We start from the raw sequence: 19925 nt of genomic DNA on the forward strand, positions 1-19925 counted from the left end.
GTAGGAAGACTGAAACTGTGGTTTCCTCTTTCACTGCTAGTGAGCGGCGGGTTTGTTATTTCCGCCTGCAGAGAAAAACTGAGTAGATTTTCTTCCGTTTGGCCTGACACAACCCAGTGGCTTATGAAACTTTCATTTAAACCATTTTGATCAGAAAGTACGTGCGCCTGATAGTAGTGTTGACATTTCAGTTTATTGTGAATGTGCATTATTCTAAAGCTCATCTCTGCGATACTAACAAATAATACATATTCAAAATATGCATGAATTATACAGCCAACATCATTCAATACATAAACACTGAAACAGTTTCATCTTGATTCTGGTGACTTAGGGCTTTTCTATGTACTTTTCTAGGTCTAGGACCCTGATCTTAGCATGCTGAGGAACTAATATCCCATTAATGAGCCTTGTTTTATAGGTTTAGACAGACAAATAATATTCCTGTCTGCCAAAAAACAAATTAAATGCATAATTCTCATTGTAGGTATATGATGTAGTTAAAATCTATTGTAGCATGGTCAATAAAATGGATCTTAGTGTGTAACAATTTAGGCTATATATTCTTTTAATTAACGTAATTCACACTAATAATCATTCATACTTTTCAGAGAGTTATTGGATCATAGTGATATATCTCCTTTAAAAGCATTCTGTTAATTAAATACATTTCAAATGACTTTTGTGTGCGTGCTTATGCTCTCTTCTCTTCTAAACTTGGCTAGGAATGAAAGTGAACTGACAAACAGGTGCGATGCAGGTGTGTGATGAACAGAAACGTATTGTGTGTGTTTTTGTACTGTGAAAGAAAGCACTATTGTTATACAGATCAAATAATCATCCTTTGAATCAGGTGGTGATGGTCAGGTATTCAGTAATGCCAATCAAAAAGGAAGATAACCTAAATATTATGACTTTGACATATTTGATATGTGAGACTGTAGAGTGTACCTAGCATGATGTTAAATAGTAAAGCTGTGCCTTTCAACATTTTATTGTGCACAGTATTCTTCCACAAAAAGTCATTTTAAATTTGAATTAAGCTGTTTAGTTTGAAACTTGACTTTTAAAGCGGGTCCTGCACCTGTCTAAACTTCACCTTTGTTCAGTAGAACAACTTGTTTATCAGCTGTGGAAAATAGTTCTTTTGAACTGAGAAGGATTTCGGTGGGATTGTGTGCTGTAGTTTCATTCTGTTGAGACAAGAATAATTTCAGCAGTGTTGGTATTAACTAAAACTATTAAAATTTGTTTTTGTAAGCAGAAATAAAATTAAATATTAGATAAAAACAGACTAAACTTAACCAAATTAGAAATCTTGTCTTGGCAACTAACTTAAATAAAAATAAAGCTAAATAAGAATATAAAAAATATAAAAATATAAAAAAAATATAAAAATAAAAGCTCATTCAAAATATTAATAAGTATAAATGTATAGGTAAATAAGTAAATGAACGGCTACTACCATCTGACTTACCAAGTTATGACAGGACGCATCGCAGGTTTTTTGTTCCAAGTTCCACCGTAATAAACCAGGACTGATAGAATCCTTCTTGGTGGGTCCTGCAGTAATTCAGCACATATTCATTTGAAGGTAAAATAACACCAATTGACGTTTTCATTTGTTTTAATTATTAAAGCGTTAGTTCACCCAAAAATTTTAATTCTGTCATCATTTACTCACCCTCATGTCGTTCCAAACCCTTAAGGCTTTCTTTCATCTTCGGAACACAAATGTATTTTTATATTTATTTTACTGAGCAATTTCTGTCCCTCCATTGATGCTACTCAACTACCATGTTGATGCTTCAAAATGTTCATAAAGAGGTCGTAAAACTAATCCATGAATTGAGCGGTTTAGTCCAAATGTTCTGAAGAGATTTGATCACTTTATAAGATGAACATATTGAATTTAGTCTTTTATTCACATCTAAACATAAACAGAAACTCAACCATAATGCTAGATGTGCGAGAACAAACCATTTTGTTAATTAAGATTCGTTTTACGATCTCTTTATTAACTTTTTGAAGTGTCAATGGAGGGACAGAAATCGCTCATATTTGAGTTCCAAAGATGAACGCAAGTCTTACGGGTTTGGAACAAGATGAGGCTAAGTAATTAATGACAAATTTTCATTTGTAGGTGAACTATCCCTTTAACAATATTGTGAGTGAGTTTCTCTCACCTGTAATGTAGCTAACCACCACACCTACTAGCATGACTGCACTAGTTGACAGGGCTCCGAAGTACAGGTATGATATTGAATAGATATTTTGAAAGCTGCATGAATTTAGTTGGAAAAAGAAAACTTAACTCTTGTGCTAAATTTCACAAGTAATTCAAGTCACAGAGCAGTGAAATACTATGCAATTATGGTCCATATAAAATGTGATACAAATTCTAGAATCTTACCCATAATCCCGTGGGACTGATGATAACAAGATAGATGATTTAGTGACTGCTGTGGTGCTGTTGAGTGTTGCATTAGTTGCTAGACAGTGATCAGCACTAGTGGGTAAAACACCCATTATTTCTGGTGTAGGAGGATAAATTGTGCTTCCAACAGCAAGCCATAGAGACAGACAAAACCCCACAGCCACACCTGAGAAAACCCCCTATAGTGTGAGAAATACATATTACATGGTTATTCATCGAGTGGAGGGATAGAATAATATATGGTGTACACAACAGTGATGTTTATGGAGCCTTACCGGTTTATTTGTGGCTGGAACAAACATGCCCAGCAGAAACGCTCCCAGAAGTGGACCATTCACTACACCCATGACTGTGAACGAACCCTGAGGTTATTGGAGTTAAAAGAAAGCTGGTTAGAGCATAGACTGTAATACAGCCTGATTAAAATCACCGTTATTCCAGTAGTTCACACCTGAAGGACTCCCCAGTCCAGCAGAGAGGAGAGCGCAGCCATTGTAATGCAGCCAAGCCCGTACAACAGAGCTGTTAACAAACACTAATAACATTATACACTGTAGTTATATTTCTAAACATTATCATGTTGATACATCAGATATTTGCAGAATCAACTCATGGTTTCTTAGTTAAATAAGTGCTGCATAAAAATCTCACCAATAATCTCATTAAATCCAACATTAAATTTACATTAAGATGTAAATTTATTTTTATGACAATTAAGACTATTTTTTAAATTAAAATCAGCATATATTAAAGGCAGCAAATAAATACAAGCGTTATAGTTATATTTTTTATAGTTAATTAATTTTATAATAATGTATAATATAACATTAAATACATAAAATATTATATTTATGTAAATATAATATAACATAAAATATATTCAAATAATCTTTCCCCCTTAATTTCAAATAAATAGCATATATTATAGGCAGCAAACAAATACAAATTATATAATAAAAATAAAAATAATAAATATAATGTTATATAACATTACATGTTAAATATATACTAATTTAAATAAATATTTATTTATATGTTTATAAATAAATATATACATGTTAAATACATGTTATATATAAACTCTAAAAAATACTGGGTTGTTTCAACCCAATTTTCTGTTTCTGTTTGTTTTATTTAAAAACAAATAAAACAATGTTGGGTAAAATATGGACAAATCCAAACGTTGGGTTAAAAATGTAATTTAAAAATGTAACCCAATGGCTGGGTTTGTCCATATTTGACCCAAAATTGTGTTGAAACAACCCAGCATTTTATATATATATATATATATATATATATATATATATATATATATATATATATATATATATATATACGACTCTATGTTTACTTGCACCACAGGAAAGAATAAAAAGTGGCTTTTGACCCTACATAATGACTTGGAGAGCAAGAGCTGTTTTCTCTGTGAAACAGTGATTAGCCACGGCTTCATTATATCCTCCATAGTAACAGCTGCCATTGCGTTAATGCTGGTAGAGACAGTACTGTGGAAAAAGAAGAAGGTGGTTTATTACTATATAATATTTATCAGTAATCAACACCTCACTGAAGATAGTTTCAACCACCTTAAAGTTCCACTGTAGGCACAGGCTAGAAAAAGACCCGGGAAGCCTGGATGATTCCGGAAAATGTCCAAAACCAAGTACGGCATGTACTGTGAAAATAAAGATAAAGACAGATTTTTGGTTTAAAATTGAACAGTGATTAGTAGGATACAGTAGGTACAGTTAATTCTGTGCATGTACTGACTTACCTGGTCAGGTGCAGATATTCTGCCAGTCTTCAGCGGGTCACAGTTGGAGTATAACGCAAACATCACAATGCCACAGGTGGCTGCACTGCTCACAATCAGACACAGACCCACCTGATTTACCAGCAGCGCCCTGCAGAACAAGACTGACGCTCAGTGGATCTCGATCTCAGGGAGCAGTAGCAGAAATACCGTATGCGAGTTACTCAACAAACATTATTAGGAGAAATTGAATGCCAAACAAAACTAAATTTAGTAGACTGAACTCAAGAGGTTATTTTAGACCGATTTGACTGATTTATTCTCTCACAGTTGGGCTTGTTTCTCAGTCCTGCATGATATGTAACGCTGCACTTGGGCCTGATTGGCTCCATACATGGATAACCAGACCATTGTGCCGCCCACTGTGAAACTCCAGAACGAGTACCGCCTCTGAGGGTCTATGGCAAAACTGTAACACAGAGAGGGAATGAGCAATACAACAGAATTGAACAGATTTTAAAACATTTACCGTTCATACTCATTAAAATTGATGCGGGATCCATTGTTGGCGATCTCTAAAACTCTGGCAGGCCCTCCTGCCAATACGGTGCCCTGAATGAAGACTGCAATGAACCCAGAGAGCATGACTACAATCTGAAAAACATCTGTCCAGATTACAGCCTTTATACCACCCTGCAGGAAAATGGAGACACGTTATGTTCACAAACAAACATTTACACACTCATGCAACTGTTTTACTGTTTTATAAAGCATCCCCAACTGTTTTGCATATACAAATATACAGGGCAAAAGTGATATACACTAGGAAAATTGACATCTTCACCCTTAAAAACAAATATCCCCTCCGGACATCACTTTTGGCGACTACAGTATACACAATTTATGAGAAATATTTGGTCACATTAAAAGGGTCAAAATAGTGCACCAATAAAGCAAAGACTGTTTTGAACACCAGTATTTGTATTATTCAAATCAGGCAAGATTTCACAACACTGGCCTACCACTGTTGTGTAAAATGTGCAGATGAGTCCAGTTGAGAAAAGAGACGCCCACATATTTAGGCCTGTGGCTTGATTCAGAAAAGAAGAAAAGCTTGATAAGAATAAGGGCAAAATCAAACACATAACTTCCAACCACTCATATGGATTTGTAATGACTCAATAAATCAGTTTATTTCTCTTACCCTGATTCAAGATGACTGCAGGGGCGAAGATCACTATTCCAGTGTAGAGAAGCTACAGGAAGAACAACACAATACCAGCATTATGTATCCTTTAAGACACAAATCTAAAACTAAAATAAACACATTGTTATTATTTTTAATACATATTTTGTTCAAACTAAATATTGGAATTCAAAGTATACAGATACGATTCAAGGCTTTATCGATCAGCATTCCACATTTTAATTTTAGGGTATTGCTTCAATAGTATTGAAAATAGTATTATTATTTTTTTACGATGATGTGAATTCATCTTACTGTGGCTACAATGAACTGCAAACTTCCCAAGAGCTGCATCCCTCTTCCAAACCTCATTCCTAAATACTGACAAGTACATTTCACACACAAACATTAAAAAAAACAGTCCAAAAGTATGTAAATGCTTGTTTAGGAAACATACTAAATACAGAAAAAAATTAAAAGCTTCAAAATTGGGGAAATGTCTTTTAATTAGAAAAAGAGCTAAATAGAAGGAATTTCGCTAGTGGCCTCATTTTTTAGTCTCCACTGTTTAGTACATGTGTCTTTGTTTTTATCACATAGGAATGACTCGTCCTCACATTCTTTGTGAAATCCATGAAATTCAATGCGACTCGTGGTATGCAATTCATATATATAGAGAGACTCTATATATATATGAATTGCATACCATGAGTCGCATTAGAGAGAGTGTGCATATATATAATCATATTGCAAAACTACTAAAGAGATAAATGGACAAAAACCAAACCTGATGTGCGCTGGTGATTTTGAGACGATAAAACACAGGAACGAACACAACTGCAGTAATGAGGGAGTTGAGGGCTTGTCCCAGGCACATATAGAGGAACTTAAAGCCATATAAATATGCCTCAGATGGCACACCGAGCACTTGGACAGCTGACATAAAGCTGGCACAGAGCGACAGTCCAACCGGCACAGCAGAGAAACCCCTGCCCCCTGTGAAGAAGTTGTCCACGTTCGAGGGACCCTGGGTGTGTCTCAGAGACTGGAATAGCCCGATGGCCACCGAAACCCCCAGCATAGCAGCAAATACAACATAGTCCACCAAACAGAAGCCCAAGTTGTCTGAGTCCGAAGCCATAGTTCCCTCTGTTTAGACTCTGCCAGAGCCTCAATGAGTAGAGTCCTTCTCTTCAAGAGACTGTCAGCTGTAACAACAAACTCAGAAATCACAATGCATTCTTAATCGACTCCCTGTTATGTTCTTTTGACTTTCAGAGGTTAGGGCTCATGCAGTGCAAAGTGTCATTTAAGGTAAAAGCAGTTTGAGTTTTTATTTTTTACACACTGTTTAAATATTTAAAAAACAACTTACCTTCGACCAAAACAATGCAAAATGAGTTTATGAGTATGAAAAGACCAAATTCCACAGGCCAGCATGTACAGTAATAAACTCATACAGGATAGAAAAAAGTATTGGTTTAAAGATATGTTCACTATCACTGACCAGTGTGGAAAGTGAATGAGCATTCTTTCAAATAGAAGGTGGATTTATTTGTCTGGGCTGATCATTTGGATAATCGAAGGCAGTCTGATGGGAGGGGAATTAGGAATTAATGTACCGGTAATGTGGAGGGAGGAGTAGGCTATGTTGTGAGTCATTTGACACCACCGATTCTTTCCTTAATTTTTGTTTAAATCTTAAAACATTTTCTTTGCTATGAAAGTCATGACTTAGTATTTTGGTTACTCTGACAGATTTAATAAGCTGAACAAAAAGAAACAAAATGTACCAATTTATTTTTTGGACATGGACATGTGATTCCATCACATTCTGTACCATGTACAATGATGTATGGGAATATTAAACATGTTAAGCAAATATTATAGTATACCATAATGTGGTAGTGTTTGTAAGGATGCACAGTGTTTAGCAGGATTGAGAAATATATATTCTGAATGAGTTCTTTTCCTCTTTTTCTTTTTATAGAAGTCACAGATCACATAAAAAATCTGGTATTTTCCCTTGGAAAATAAACAGAGGGTTTTATATAAAAACCCAACATGAAATAGGTATAATGAAGAAATATTTTAAATTTCGAACTGGTTACTTAACAAATAAATATGTAAAACTGACCATAGCCTAAACTCCTTTGTGCTGAAGGAAGGGGTGGATTGGAATCAAATTATATGTAATGAGTGATTATAATCAAAGTATTAGTCAATATTTTTCCTTCTAAATATTAAATTAGTTGAATGACTTCTCTGGAGATTTTACTTTGTTATAGAAGTTACCAGTGAGATTACTGAAATGTTCTTTTCATGTATTCGTTAATGTCTGTATTTGACGTCTGAATGCAGTAACAGTGCTTGCTTATTTAGCCCGGCTTCCAGAAATGAAATAGGGAGTTGTTTTGTTTTTGAGAAAGTTCTTCAACGTGTTAAAAACATATAGGGGTCACTGAAGCCAATAGTGTAAGGGATCATTTCTCTCCTGTTTATATATTAGAGCCTGATGGCCAAATCCAACCTGGGAAAAGCTGTGTGTCGGTGTGTGTGTGTGTTAGTCTTGGTTACAGGTTAAGAAACCACTGGCATTATTGGAGATTGACTGAGTTGTTGTTCGGGACATGCTGGCGCCCAGCAACCCAAATCTGCGACCTGGAAGGTCACCACGTGCCTAACTTCAGGGTCCGAGTGTCAGCTGCCTAATCAATGGAGATATGCTTCCGTCTATCTGTATATGTGTGGAAATTTGCTTAGACTAAGTCTATATGTGTTCTTAGCCAATCAGAATCATTCAACCTGAAGCAAGGACGTAGCTTAGACCTTGGTGAAGGGTATAACTGCTGTGATCTTTGCAACTGTAAACGGGGCGGCTGTGTGAGTCTTGAAGCTGACTTCTGCTGATGAAACTGCAAACTATCTTCAGTAAAACTTTTCTTCAATTTTTTATAATTCTGACTCCGGGTCTTCTTTCAAACATCTGGTCCTTGGGTCTTTACTGTAAAACCCCTTACAGTACAAAAGGTCAAATTTCCTTGATCCACTGAAGCACAAGATGCTGTTTTATTTTCAAATCATGCTGAATAACAAGTCCTGAATGAAATAAAACAATTCTGAAATTAAAATAAAGCTTGTTATAGGCCCTACTCATAATAACTTGGATTTATTTCTAAAAAACAAAACAAAAATGAAATATGTTAAAAGGCAATTGTATTGTTAATAAAAAATATATATTTAAAAAATAAATAAATTCACATCAAATTAGATAAGAATGGAAAGTAGGCTACAATGAGAATAACAGCTAGCCTGCTCAAAGCATAGGGCTCAAAGCAATAATTTGATATCCATAAAATCGAAGACTTTCTCATGACTTTGTTTGGACCCCACTGTTTAACTTTACTCGTTAAGGAGCAATTAGACTACTAACAGAGTGACTCTGGATGTTGTGTTTGTGTAATAATATATTACACGTATTTCGATTTTCTGTACCTGTTGTTGACAAAACGGACCACAAGTAGCGTTCGCTGTTTACCGTAAGCGTGTAGTGGACTGACCGTCGAGCCTCCAGAGGGCGCTAAATGAACCGCGTCAACTGTAGCGCAGCGGCTTGAGAAGAAGAGCGAACATCATCCCGGTGCAGGAAAAGGTTGGTGCTGTTACATTATATATTAGATTCGGTGCCTGAAAATGACTTCGACTAATAAAACGAGATGTTTTAAACGCCCCCGTCTATATCTGCTTTCATTGTTCTGCTGACAGTATCTGATACAAGCTTGTACATGAATACTATCACTCTCTGAAACCAGAGTGGTTAGCAAAGATGCTAACGAGAAGGTTTCTGAAAAGAAAAAGTACAATTAAAATGTTCCTAAAGTTCCAGAATTTTTCCTTTGCGACACTCTATTTTAGGAAATTAGAGAATTAAATCTTCTAGCCACGAGACATGTCAGATGATACGAGTGCTTTCAGAACATAAAAACACCAGGAGCAGGTGTAAGATTTATGATAAAGTAAAGTTGATAAATAGTATATATATAACGTTATATATATATATTACACACACACACACACAGTGCTGCTAAATGTATATCAAAATATATATACATATTAAAAAAATCATAATATATATCATAATTATATATAACGTTATCGCAAATAACATTAGAATAAAGTAACGTTAAATAAGATAATTAAGAAAAAGTGGATACATATTTTACCGTCTAACGTTACCTTGTTCTTCATCTTCTCTTTTGGAAGTGCTGTAAAAAAATATATTTGGAGTTTAACACTGCCTAGTTAATACCAGCTTATGTTAAAGGGGTAGTTCACCCAAAAAATTAAAATTGTGTAATCATTTAACGTTACTTGCCCTCAAGTTGTTCCAAATCTGTATGAGTTTCTTTGTTATGTTGAACACAAAAGTAGATTAAGGAATGTTGGTAGCCAGACAGTTGACCGTAGCCATTGACTTCCATAGTAGGAACAAATAAATACTATAGAAGTCCTATTGACCTATTGATAACTGTGGTTACCAAAAAGCGCCTTAAAAAAATCCCTTATTTTTATTGACGTCTGTGCTTTACTGTTAAATGTATGAGATGCACAAAACCGAATAGAGAGCCCAATAACAACTGATCCTAAATAAATATGATTCAGCCCCAGGTCATAATTGCCATGTGTTTAGTTTTTAATCGTTCTCTCATTAGTATGTTTATACACTACACATTAATACCCTTTGTGATTTCAGCACATACAGTATTCTACCACTTGTAACTGGTCATTATCTCTCTCTACCTTATTTCTGCAGGGAAGTCCCAGGAATGCCGAAGAAATTCCAGGGTGAGAATTCCAAATCGGCCACAGCGAGGGCCAGGAAGGCTGAGGCCAAAGCAGTCGCTGATGCACAGAAACAGAAGGATCTTGAGGATGCGCTCTGGCAAGATAACGACAAACATGTCATGAAGAAAGAGCAGAGGAAGGTAGGGCTGATTTATTTTGGTTTAACAACTTATGTCCTTCAAAGCAGGAACATTTGGGATTGTTTGAAATGTACCATTACTGAGATTAGATTTTTGTCACATCCACACCTAATTGGAAATACATTCTATGAAATGCGTGCATACAGACAGAGTGTAGAATAAACACAAGGTGGCAGTAAAGATCTTCCTCTTTACAGACTGTTCCTCCAATCCACTTAAAGGGATAGTTCACCCAAAAATTCTAAATTCTATTATTACCCACCCTCATGTCGTTGCAAACCCGTAAGACTTTTGTTCATCTTCGGGAACACAAATTAAGATCTTGTTGATGAAATCGCTATTTCTGTCCCTCCAGCTACGCAACTACCACTTTGACTGACGCTTCAAAAAGTTCATAAAGAGATCGTAAAACTATCCATATGAATTGAGCGGTTTTGTCCAAATTTTCTCGAGGCTCGATCACTTTATTTGATGAACAGATTTAAATTAGACTTTTATTCACATTTTAAAAAATTATCAGCGAATATGAACAAAGCTTCTTGCGGAAGCTCAAACATGCTGCTTTACATGAGAGTGAACCTCATTGGTTCTCACACATCAAGCAAACATGCTTAAGCCTCCGTTTACCAGATCTGATGTGGGCGTTGATGAATGTTTATATGTGAATAAAAGTCTAAATTCAATCTGTTGTTCATCATATAAAGTGATCGAGTCATTTCAGAAAATTTGGACTAAACCGCTTGATTCATATGGATTAGTTTTACGATATCTTTATTAACTTTTTGAAGAGTTAAACTGGTAGTTGCTTAGCTGGAGGGACAAATCTCATGAAATATCATTGTTCAACATGAGGACAAGTAATTAATGACTGAATTTTAATTTTGGGGGGAAACAAACTTTAAATAGTTTTACAGTGAAATAGTTGGTCTTAATCAATGCAGTCAGTAGTACATGGATAGAGATTGCTATCCATTAGAAGCCACAGGAAAATGTTGCGACGATAGTTGGCTGATGGCACCATATAATTATATAATCTTAAACTGACATCAAAGGCAGCAGATACGGAAAAATATTAGTTTATACTTTATTACACTTTTGAATTCTTCAGAATGAAAATAGTCACTGTAAAAGTATTTATTATTTGGCATTTGTACACTACCATACAAAAGTTTGAAGTCATAAAAAAAAAGATTTTTTTATGTTTTTAAATAAAAAGACTTTTATGCATTTTGATTAAAATACAGTGAAAACTGTAGTAAATATTATTACTACTTAAAAACTTTTTTTTTTTAATCCTGTGATGGCAAAGCAAAATATTTAGCATCATTACTCCAGTCTTCAGTTTCACATGATCCTTCAGTTTCACGTGATCCTTCAGAAATCATTTTAATACGATGTTTTGGTGCTTAAGAAACATTTCAGTTGTGCTGCTACTTAATATTTTTGTAGAAACCGTGATAAAAAAAAATCAAGATTCTAAGAATAGAAAATCCAAAGGATTCAAAAATATCTTTTTTTGTTACATTATAAATGTCATTACTGTCACTTTTGATCATGTTATTGCATCCTTGCTAAATAAAAATATTAACTCAACAACAAAAATGACCGAAAAATTTTGATAGGTAGTGTATGAAAAAAAACTACACCGTAAAGATTCTTTTTGCTCATATAATGGTCCACCAGTATAGTTATATCATCTACCAGCTGGAGCTAACTACCCATGCTAACCACCCAAACGTTGGCCCCTTTGGTCCTAATTGTCTTTATGATATTGAAATGTTTTTGAGTTATGTACTGAATGTACAGAAAATTGATTCCCACCGTGCCCATGTTTTCCATGTTATGTTGTCTAACATTCCCGTCATTGGCTGCTAATCTTGTATCTAAATGACACAGCTGTCTTCCTCGCTAAAGCTGCAGACATATGAGTCTGAGTAGCACACAATAGATTAATACATTGCAAGTCAGGTTTAGGGTTGCTCAGGAAATGAGGTCCCCACGAATAAAATGAAAGCCGAAGCCTACTGGGTTAAAGTAACACCATCACAGAAGCTCTGATATCCTCTATCAATTATGCCGCATATTGATGAGTGTTCGTTGTCAGTAATGGAGCATGATTTTGAGGCCTGGGTGAGGTCCATGCATGGATGTTGTGACTGATATGCAGTGATTGTTTGGTTATTATGTCTCCAAAGCAATTTTTTAATGCCATGTTAAGTGTCAGCAAACCAGATTGCAAGTGATCCACGTTTACACATGTAACAAATGTTTATAGCAGGGGTTTAAAACTCAGTTCTTGGAGGGTCACAGCCTAAAGAGTTTAAAGTGTGTGTCCTATTTATGACTGACCACGTGAGCACTGTACCACCTGACCGCTTCAGATTTATTTAGCATTGATAGTGTTGCCATAGAAGAAACACTTAATTCCCAATCCATGGACGCAAACAGCTTCAAGTAGAACGTCACGTGTTGTCATCATGAAATTACGGTAATTACGACATGGCATGAACACAGCACAAGTTCCAACCCTGCTCCAACACACATACCTTAGTTTTCAAAAGAGCCTGAAGGACTTGATTAGCTGGATCAGGTGGATTTAATTAGGGTTGAAAGGCTGTTGTAACACACGCATAATCTTAAATCAGTATTTCACCCAAAAAATTTGGGTCAGTACAATGCAATGCAGCTTGCAAATGTGTTAAAGGGATAGTTCACCCAAAAAAAGAAAATGTTCAGTCATCATTTACTCACCTGTATGTTTGCCTCTTTTTCCGTGGAATACAAAAGGTGATATTTTTAAATATATATATTTTTCTATACATTCGTTTATAATATTAGTTTTTTCTCCAATTGTTTTGGACCCCATTGATTTTCATTATATGAAAACAAACAGTTTCAATATATTCAAGAATATCTGTTCTGCAGAAAGAAAGAAAGCCATACAGGTTTGGAATGGCATGAAATTGAGTAAATAATGCCAGAATCATTTAATTTTTGGGTGAACTATCCCTTTAATCCAAGCTGCATTGCATCGTATTGACCCAGTTCTCAAATTAATTTGTTAAATATTTTTGGAAACAAGCTTATAGCAAAGTGCCATATAAATTGAAATCCCGTTTACATATTTTGATATGTTTTTGTTTTTTTTGGCTGATATAGATTAAGTATTTTAATTATTAGAAGATATATCGGTAGTCTAAATATTTGAAAAGCAGTCTTTGCAGTCCATCGGTGCCTTTTCTCCCTTTCCCTGCTCTCTCCTGCTTCTATTTCATACATTATTTAGTCAGTGTTGGCATATGTAGTGAGAGTCAGCAATACTGGCATGAATGTGCCAGTCTACTTGGTAAGGCACTCTGGTTAGGAGCTCCTCACACCCTGTTCCTTTCCTCCTGTTTCCTCCCATCTCTGCCATCTGATCCCCGGCGTCCTATCAGACCCACGCCGCTGTTATCCCACTGCAGCCATTCTGCTAATTATACCCCATGTCACTGCGACCGCTTTGTGTGTTCGGGGAAGCTCACCTGCACTGGAAACACACTGATTTATCCTTTACATATTCTAAAGATCAGCCACCGACTCGGACTCGGTGAAGATCGGGTTTGGTGACTATAATTTATCACCAGTAGATATGTGAGAATGTCAAGAGAGAGGAGCGTATCTTGGTTCGCTCTTAAGCGCGGCCTGCCGTGCGTCTTATCTGTGTCATGCGAATGACATTTCAGCCTCTGCTCGACATCTGAAGGTGTCATCTCATTATGCGTATCTCCTTACTGTTGTGTCACCATTTCTGGGGATGTTATCAACAAGAAGTTGGCTGGGTGGTTAGGATGTGGACAGTTAAAACCATGTCTGAACCTAGTAACCATTACTTACTGCCGCGCTGACACAGAGTGACTCTGAGCGGGCAGGAGGCATCTCTAATTTCTTTACTCTGCTCTGCAGTTTACACTTACATTTGCTTAATGACCATCGGGCTGCCTTGATAACATCGGTCCTGTTGTAATTTAAAAGAGTGTGTGCGTGTGTGTGTGTGTGTATAGGATGATAAGGAGAAGAAGCGTTTGGAGGCTCTGGAGAGGAAGAGAGAAAAGCAAAGGCTCCTTGAGGAAGAAGATGCCATGATAAAGGGTAAACAGACAAAAGAAGCCCCCAGTAAAGTGACTCGAGCCCAGGTCGAGGAGAACCTACAAAAAGGGCAAAATGTTATGGAAACCAAGGAAATCAAGGAAAAAGGTAAGGCCAAATCCAATCCAATAACTTTGCTCCAAAATGTAAAGTGCTTCCTATGTAGGCAATATCTTACATAGGAAACCTCATAAGTGACTGATTTCCAGTGCTGTACAATGCATGTGTCACACAAAAGGCCCTCTATACTGTATAGGAGATTTGACACACATTGACTTCAGTGGAGTTTTAGATTTGAATGTTGATGAGCCAAAACCATGACATTCTAATAAACATAAAAACACACAAATTAGGTAAAATATATTTATTATAATTTTTTTACATTTAATACCATGGGTTATTGTTTTACTGTTTTTTTGTCACACTATATTATTCCAATCGTCCATGAAGGAAACCCTGACAAGTTAAAATGACACAATGAAACTGAAGTTGCAACATATCTTTTAGTCTGTGTATCGTGTCATGGATCAGAGTGAAACGGATTATGGCAACAAAAAAAAAAAGTAGAACAGGGACCCAATGGTTGATGATTGGGTGGAGGCAGATCTGAATACGAGCTTGCGGTTGATTATAAGAAAGGGGCGGGGTTTAAGCAGACTACAGTAAATGATTGGAGAAGTCCGACATCCATCAACAGCCTTACGCTTTTATCAGAAAATCAAAAAGATTAACCATCTGAATAGGTGAATTGTTCACATTAAGATCAATAACATTACATTGGTAAAATAAATAAGGTCTATTATCATTTTGTGCTGACATTCAGCCCTATTTATAGTCACACAACAAAATAAACTGGATTGCTTGTCAAAATTCCTACCCAGACTGTTCACACCGAGTGCAATGCAACTGTTTTGTAGACCTCTGGGCAAGGTGTGCACACCTAAATGACAGCCACATGTTGCACTTAATTTTGTGTGTCTATATTGTTGAATTATTTTTTTCTGATCGTAGTCTGTGTCCTTTCAAATCTACAGAAAAAAGCCACTTGGACATGCCGCTTGAGGAGAACATCAATCGGATAGTTCTAGAAGAAGGAACGGTGGAGGCCCGAACCATAGAGGATGCCATCGCAGTTCTCGGGTATCGTGCTCTCTGGAAAAATAATTTTTTAGAGTGATTAGGAGACTCTTATTCTACAAACAAAATGCAAATATGTAAAAAAAAAAACAATCACCATTTCCATTTTTTTCTGCTGTTGTCACAGGGTGACACACAGTGTGTTCTTAAAATGTCTTAAATTCAGTTGTATCAAATGTATGGTGATATAAAGTTTTCAATATCTTAAAGTCACCCTAGTGAAAAAAAACCTACACCAAAATGTATTTAAAATACATTTGTTTCATACTACGTATACTACAAAACCATTAACATATTTACTGACATATCGCTTGAGCCTGATATTTGCATATATTTCTGATATGCTAGATATTTGTTAGTTCCACTTTTAGCACAATCAAATGTACTTTATTACAATCAAATATACTTTAGTACAAAATTAGTTGTTTCAATTTAACAGACTTTAAAGCTGCAGTCCGTCGTTTTTCCTCTTTGTCGCCATCTCTGTTAGAAATCTGCAATTGCAGTTATTCGCGGAATTATTAACTGTGCGTGGGTAGTAAATCGGCATGAAACAGCGCGGATGAACACAATGTATTGAGGCTGCCGCGTCGCTGTGGATACTGTAACGTTACTGTCATCAGCAATCTCAGAGTATACTTTTTGAAAGTGTCAACATTAGAATTTTCATCGGAAAATGTCATCTGAACAAGTAAGTAACATTCACTTTTGTTCTGACCAAATTCGGGGGGTGGGGGGAAGCATTGCAGTAGCTATATCATGCTGATTAAATCTAACGATTGCTTATATCACGTCAAAACGTGAAAAATATATATTTTTTAAGTCTTTGGGTTTTACAACTGGTGAATCTCCAGTTGTCACTGGTGATTGTCGCTTTAAACTTTCGGGATCCGCCATACCAAGTGCTAAGCTAAACCTCCACCTCCATCAGCCACACATGCTAGCCGGGGACTCCTTCTCTATGTGTACAGAAGTGACGTAATGACGCAAAGACATGCTCGAAATTCCCGCGGAAATCCACCAGTACCACTGGAATTAAAATCATTATTACAAGCTTACCGTTTTGAATCGAGGTAAGGCAAGCAGATCGTTTTGAACACTGGCTGGTTACGTTTTTTTTCAAAAATGTCTTTTTTGATATTTTTAAACCCCAAAAAGTGCCGGACTGCAGCTTTAAGTATACCAATTTAGTATACCAAAAGTTCAGTTGCAGGGTATTTATATTAAGTACGTAATATTTAAATGTATTTGTAGTATACTTAGCATAAAAAAAATGTATTTCAAATATATTTCATTATATTTATTTTTCACTAGGGAAGGCAATTTTCAGAGCGGCTAGCAATAGCAAGCTAGCTTTGAAAGCATGAGATCCATGCCTCCTTCAAAACACATGAACGTAACAACGCACACAGGCAGAGTCTGCAAACCGTCACAAGGGACGGTGTTAAATTACCTCATGCCTCAAAGCACATAAAACATTACAATAAAAATGAACATAAACAACTTAAAGAGCTCCGACCTGTACCACCTGACTGCTGCAGATTCATTTTGCTGTTGATAGTGTTGCTATAGTGTTGTTCGAGTCACAAACCGCTCAGAGTATAATGTTACGGGTTTCCATCTCTTCCAAATTACAGTAGTTATGGCATGAACACAGCAAAAGCACTTTGTTTTGGTTCAGGAGTAACAGTATAAGGTGGCTGCTGTTGCTCGTATGCCTAACTCTACATAACCTTGCGCAACGCGCTGATGACGTGTGATGTCTGCGCTATCACTGTGTGTGGGGGACGGTACGAAAATATGTACATTCAGACCAAATGCAATGATTGGGCGAACATTTTATGGTCCTACTACACCTTCCACAGGCGATATATAAATATAAATATTTAGACCATTTAACTTAGTGATTGCTATCAGGATGTGCAGAGACTTTAAACCAGCATAACAAAAAAAAAAAGATTCTGGAACAAATCGCCTACCCTGCCTTTAAATGTACAACAAAAGGCTTAATTATCATTTTAAGAGCTCTTGAATTTGAGGGTGGAGATTAGGAATCATGGCACAGCCTAATGTGATTATACTTCAGAAGGTATGATTTAATTAATAACTGTGAGTTCAAAGTTCAAAATGCGGTACTGTTGCACGTTCTACAGGCTTGTGTTTTCAGAGCAGTTTGCGATCTTAATACCGCACATTTATAAGTGAATGCTTATGATTTACTGTTTATGATTTATAACAGTTTTCACTTTATAATTTGTAGATGGATGTAAGAATGAATATTGTATCTCCCTCAACTTAGCTGGAAGTAGTGAAGCATATACATTTCAAAATAAGAGTCACAGTATATTTAAGGCTTGTTTATAATTAAAAGTCCCACATTATACATAAAACTTTCTAGTTATTGTTCTGACTTTGGTTGCACGATAAACTGTATATGGCATTTACTTTAACGTAAGCTACCGTGGCTTCTCTCTGGGCAGCCCTGTCACAGGAAGGAAAGACTTTGAACATAATTTAACCAAGATCTTACCAGTATCAACACAATAATCTGTGCATTGCCTTTCTTTAAAGCTTGATTCGATTCTACTTTTGGTTCATGGCATGCCTCTATTTTTTCTGTTTTTCAGCACTAAGGAAGACCTGGATCGACACCCTGAGCGTCGTATGAAAGCCGCCTACGCTGCATTTGAAGAAGAAAATATGGCCCGCCTTAAAATGGAGAACCCCAATATGCGACTTTCCCAGCTAAAACAGCAGCTCAAGAAGGAATGGACGAAGTCTCCGGAAAACCCCCTCAACCAACGCGTGGCCTCCTACAACTCCAAGTAAACCAACACAATGGCACATAAAGACTGACCCTCGACGCAGATCCTAATGAATACAAAAAAGGCACCATGATTAATTTGGACACACAAAATTAACACATGTACTGGTGATCTATTCACACCCCTCGCCTCTTACATGAACTCATAGACAAACTTGGATTATTTAACTAATTATTCAATAAATATCTCATGATGTATGAACAGCATACAACCTAATTTGCTTATCTGCTTGACCACAGCCTATCAAGAGCTGCTGGGAAGTTTTTAGTTTTGGTTTGGTGTGAATGCAGAGTGGATTCTTCTCAGCTAGCACATGTTTCTTCCACGTAACATGTTTTACTGCAGCTGTGTCAAGCCCATTTATTAATGTCTCCATCTGATATGCTGCACATGAGCTGGAGTGTGGTTAACCTGAGGCAATTTTTTATTTTATTTTATTTAGTGTCTGTGAAGATCTTAAGGTTTCAGCTTCTGGTTTGAAATTTATGGAGAAGAGAAAAGTGATCTGATAATTGCCCTTAGTTAAGATGATGGTAGGGATTTTTTTTTTTTTTGATTGATTGATTGATCTTACATGACTCCTTGTTTTGAAACTGCACTTTGGACCCTGGGACGATGTCTCCGCATCCACAAAAGCGAGTGGACTAATAACCGTTGGATTCCCATTCCCATACACGCGTGTCAAGTAGTGTTAACACACTTTATGCTTTGCTCCGCATCTGGAGGAGGACAAACACTCTCGGTGGTTCTTGGAAAAATAAAAAATAAAGAAGGAAGAAAGAGTTCCTTTCACATTTTTTCTAATTTCCTTTAAAATAAATGGCCTCATATGATGGAAAGCTGTTTAGCTCTAGTTTTCTGGTCTCCCATTTCATTTATTTTTCAGGGAAAAGTTGTTGTCTGTTTTGACTAACCCTAGTTCATTTAACTTTTACAAATATTGGATTGTTGACTGCATTTGTCAAGCGGAATCCATTAATCCTCAGACCCAAGTTATGGTAAGAAAAATAGATCAAACAAACACTTTTCCTAAATTTAAGGGAAACCACAAATCAACCTTGGTCCTAAACTAGCTAACTTGTTGTAGCTTAATTTAGGCTAGCTTTACAAGGTTAATTTACAACCCTTACTTGCAACCATTGTTATATAGATAAGCTTTTTATATATACAATTATTTAACTCTATTAATTAATATATATATATATATATATATTATTTATTAATTTATTTTTTATAATAGTATTTAAATGTTTAACATTTCATTTTAAAATCTTTATTTATAATTAAAATATATATAATAACATTTTTATTTAAAATATTTATCAAATGGTTAAAATTATTGTTAGAAAATTACAAACATGCACATATAATACTGAAATTTGGTTGACAGTGTTGTTGCAAAAAAAGCCAAAAACCTATAGAGAATTAAGAGAAAACAAAACAGCACATGGAATAATTAGTTTGACCCCTTGGA

General features: G+C 35.9%; 2 protein-coding genes across 5 annotated transcripts; one reads left to right on the forward strand and one right to left on the reverse strand.

Moving 5' to 3' along the window:
* Positions 1-174: 174 nt before the first annotated feature.
* Positions 175-10315, reverse strand: slc5a5 (solute carrier family 5 member 5). Of its 4 annotated transcripts, XM_079637912.1 has the most exons (17): positions 10177-10315; positions 9613-9641; positions 6164-6584; positions 5692-5757; positions 5395-5446; positions 5213-5280; positions 4729-4883; positions 4519-4659; positions 4212-4341; positions 4024-4112; positions 3830-3942; positions 2889-2959; positions 2713-2799; positions 2414-2616; positions 2187-2281; positions 1478-1563; positions 176-1193 (listed from the first exon to the last, which is right to left on the reverse strand). In XM_079637912.1, exons 3-17 carry the CDS (start codon positions 6515-6517, stop codon positions 1089-1091), a joined length of 1815 nt encoding a protein of 604 aa, XP_079494038.1. In that variant the 5' UTR covers positions 6518-6584; positions 9613-9641; positions 10177-10315; the 3' UTR covers positions 176-1088. The 4 variants fall into 4 exon arrangements, 3 of the variants coding, with proteins under 3 accessions (XP_079494037.1, XP_079494038.1, XP_079494039.1); XM_079637911.1 differs by lacking the exons at positions 9613-9641; positions 10177-10315 and adding an exon at positions 8872-9020 and having other exon boundaries at positions 175-1193; XM_079637913.1 differs by lacking the exon at positions 9613-9641.
* On the forward strand, positions 10203-19304 carry ccdc124 (coiled-coil domain containing 124; the record flags this gene model as incomplete). Its single annotated transcript, XM_079637914.1, has 4 exons — positions 10203-10361; positions 14405-14597; positions 15524-15629; positions 18254-19304. 4 exons carry the CDS (start codon positions 10203-10205, stop codon positions 18453-18455), a joined length of 660 nt encoding a protein of 219 aa, XP_079494040.1. The 3' UTR covers positions 18456-19304.
* Positions 19305-19925: the final 621 nt, after the last annotated feature.

Source organism: Phoxinus phoxinus (genome assembly GCF_949152265.1).
Source record: "Phoxinus phoxinus genome assembly, chromosome: 15".
NCBI lineage: Eukaryota > Metazoa > Chordata > Actinopteri > Cypriniformes > Leuciscidae > Phoxinus > Phoxinus phoxinus.

Bases quoted from the DNA above. Each gene is read 5' to 3' on its own strand.
- slc5a5 (XM_079637911.1), bottom strand. From the start codon at position 6,517: ATGGCTTCGGACTCAGACAACTTGGGCTTCTGTTTGGTGGACTATGTT. The intron at 4,884-5,212 runs GTAGGCCAGTGT...ATTTTCCTGCAG, and splicing joins GCACATTTTACACAACAGTG to GGTGGTATAAAGGCTGTAAT. The intron at 2,282-2,413 runs GTAAGATTCTAG...AAATTCATGCAG, and splicing joins TCAGTCCCACGGGATTATGG to CTTTCAAAATATCTATTCAA.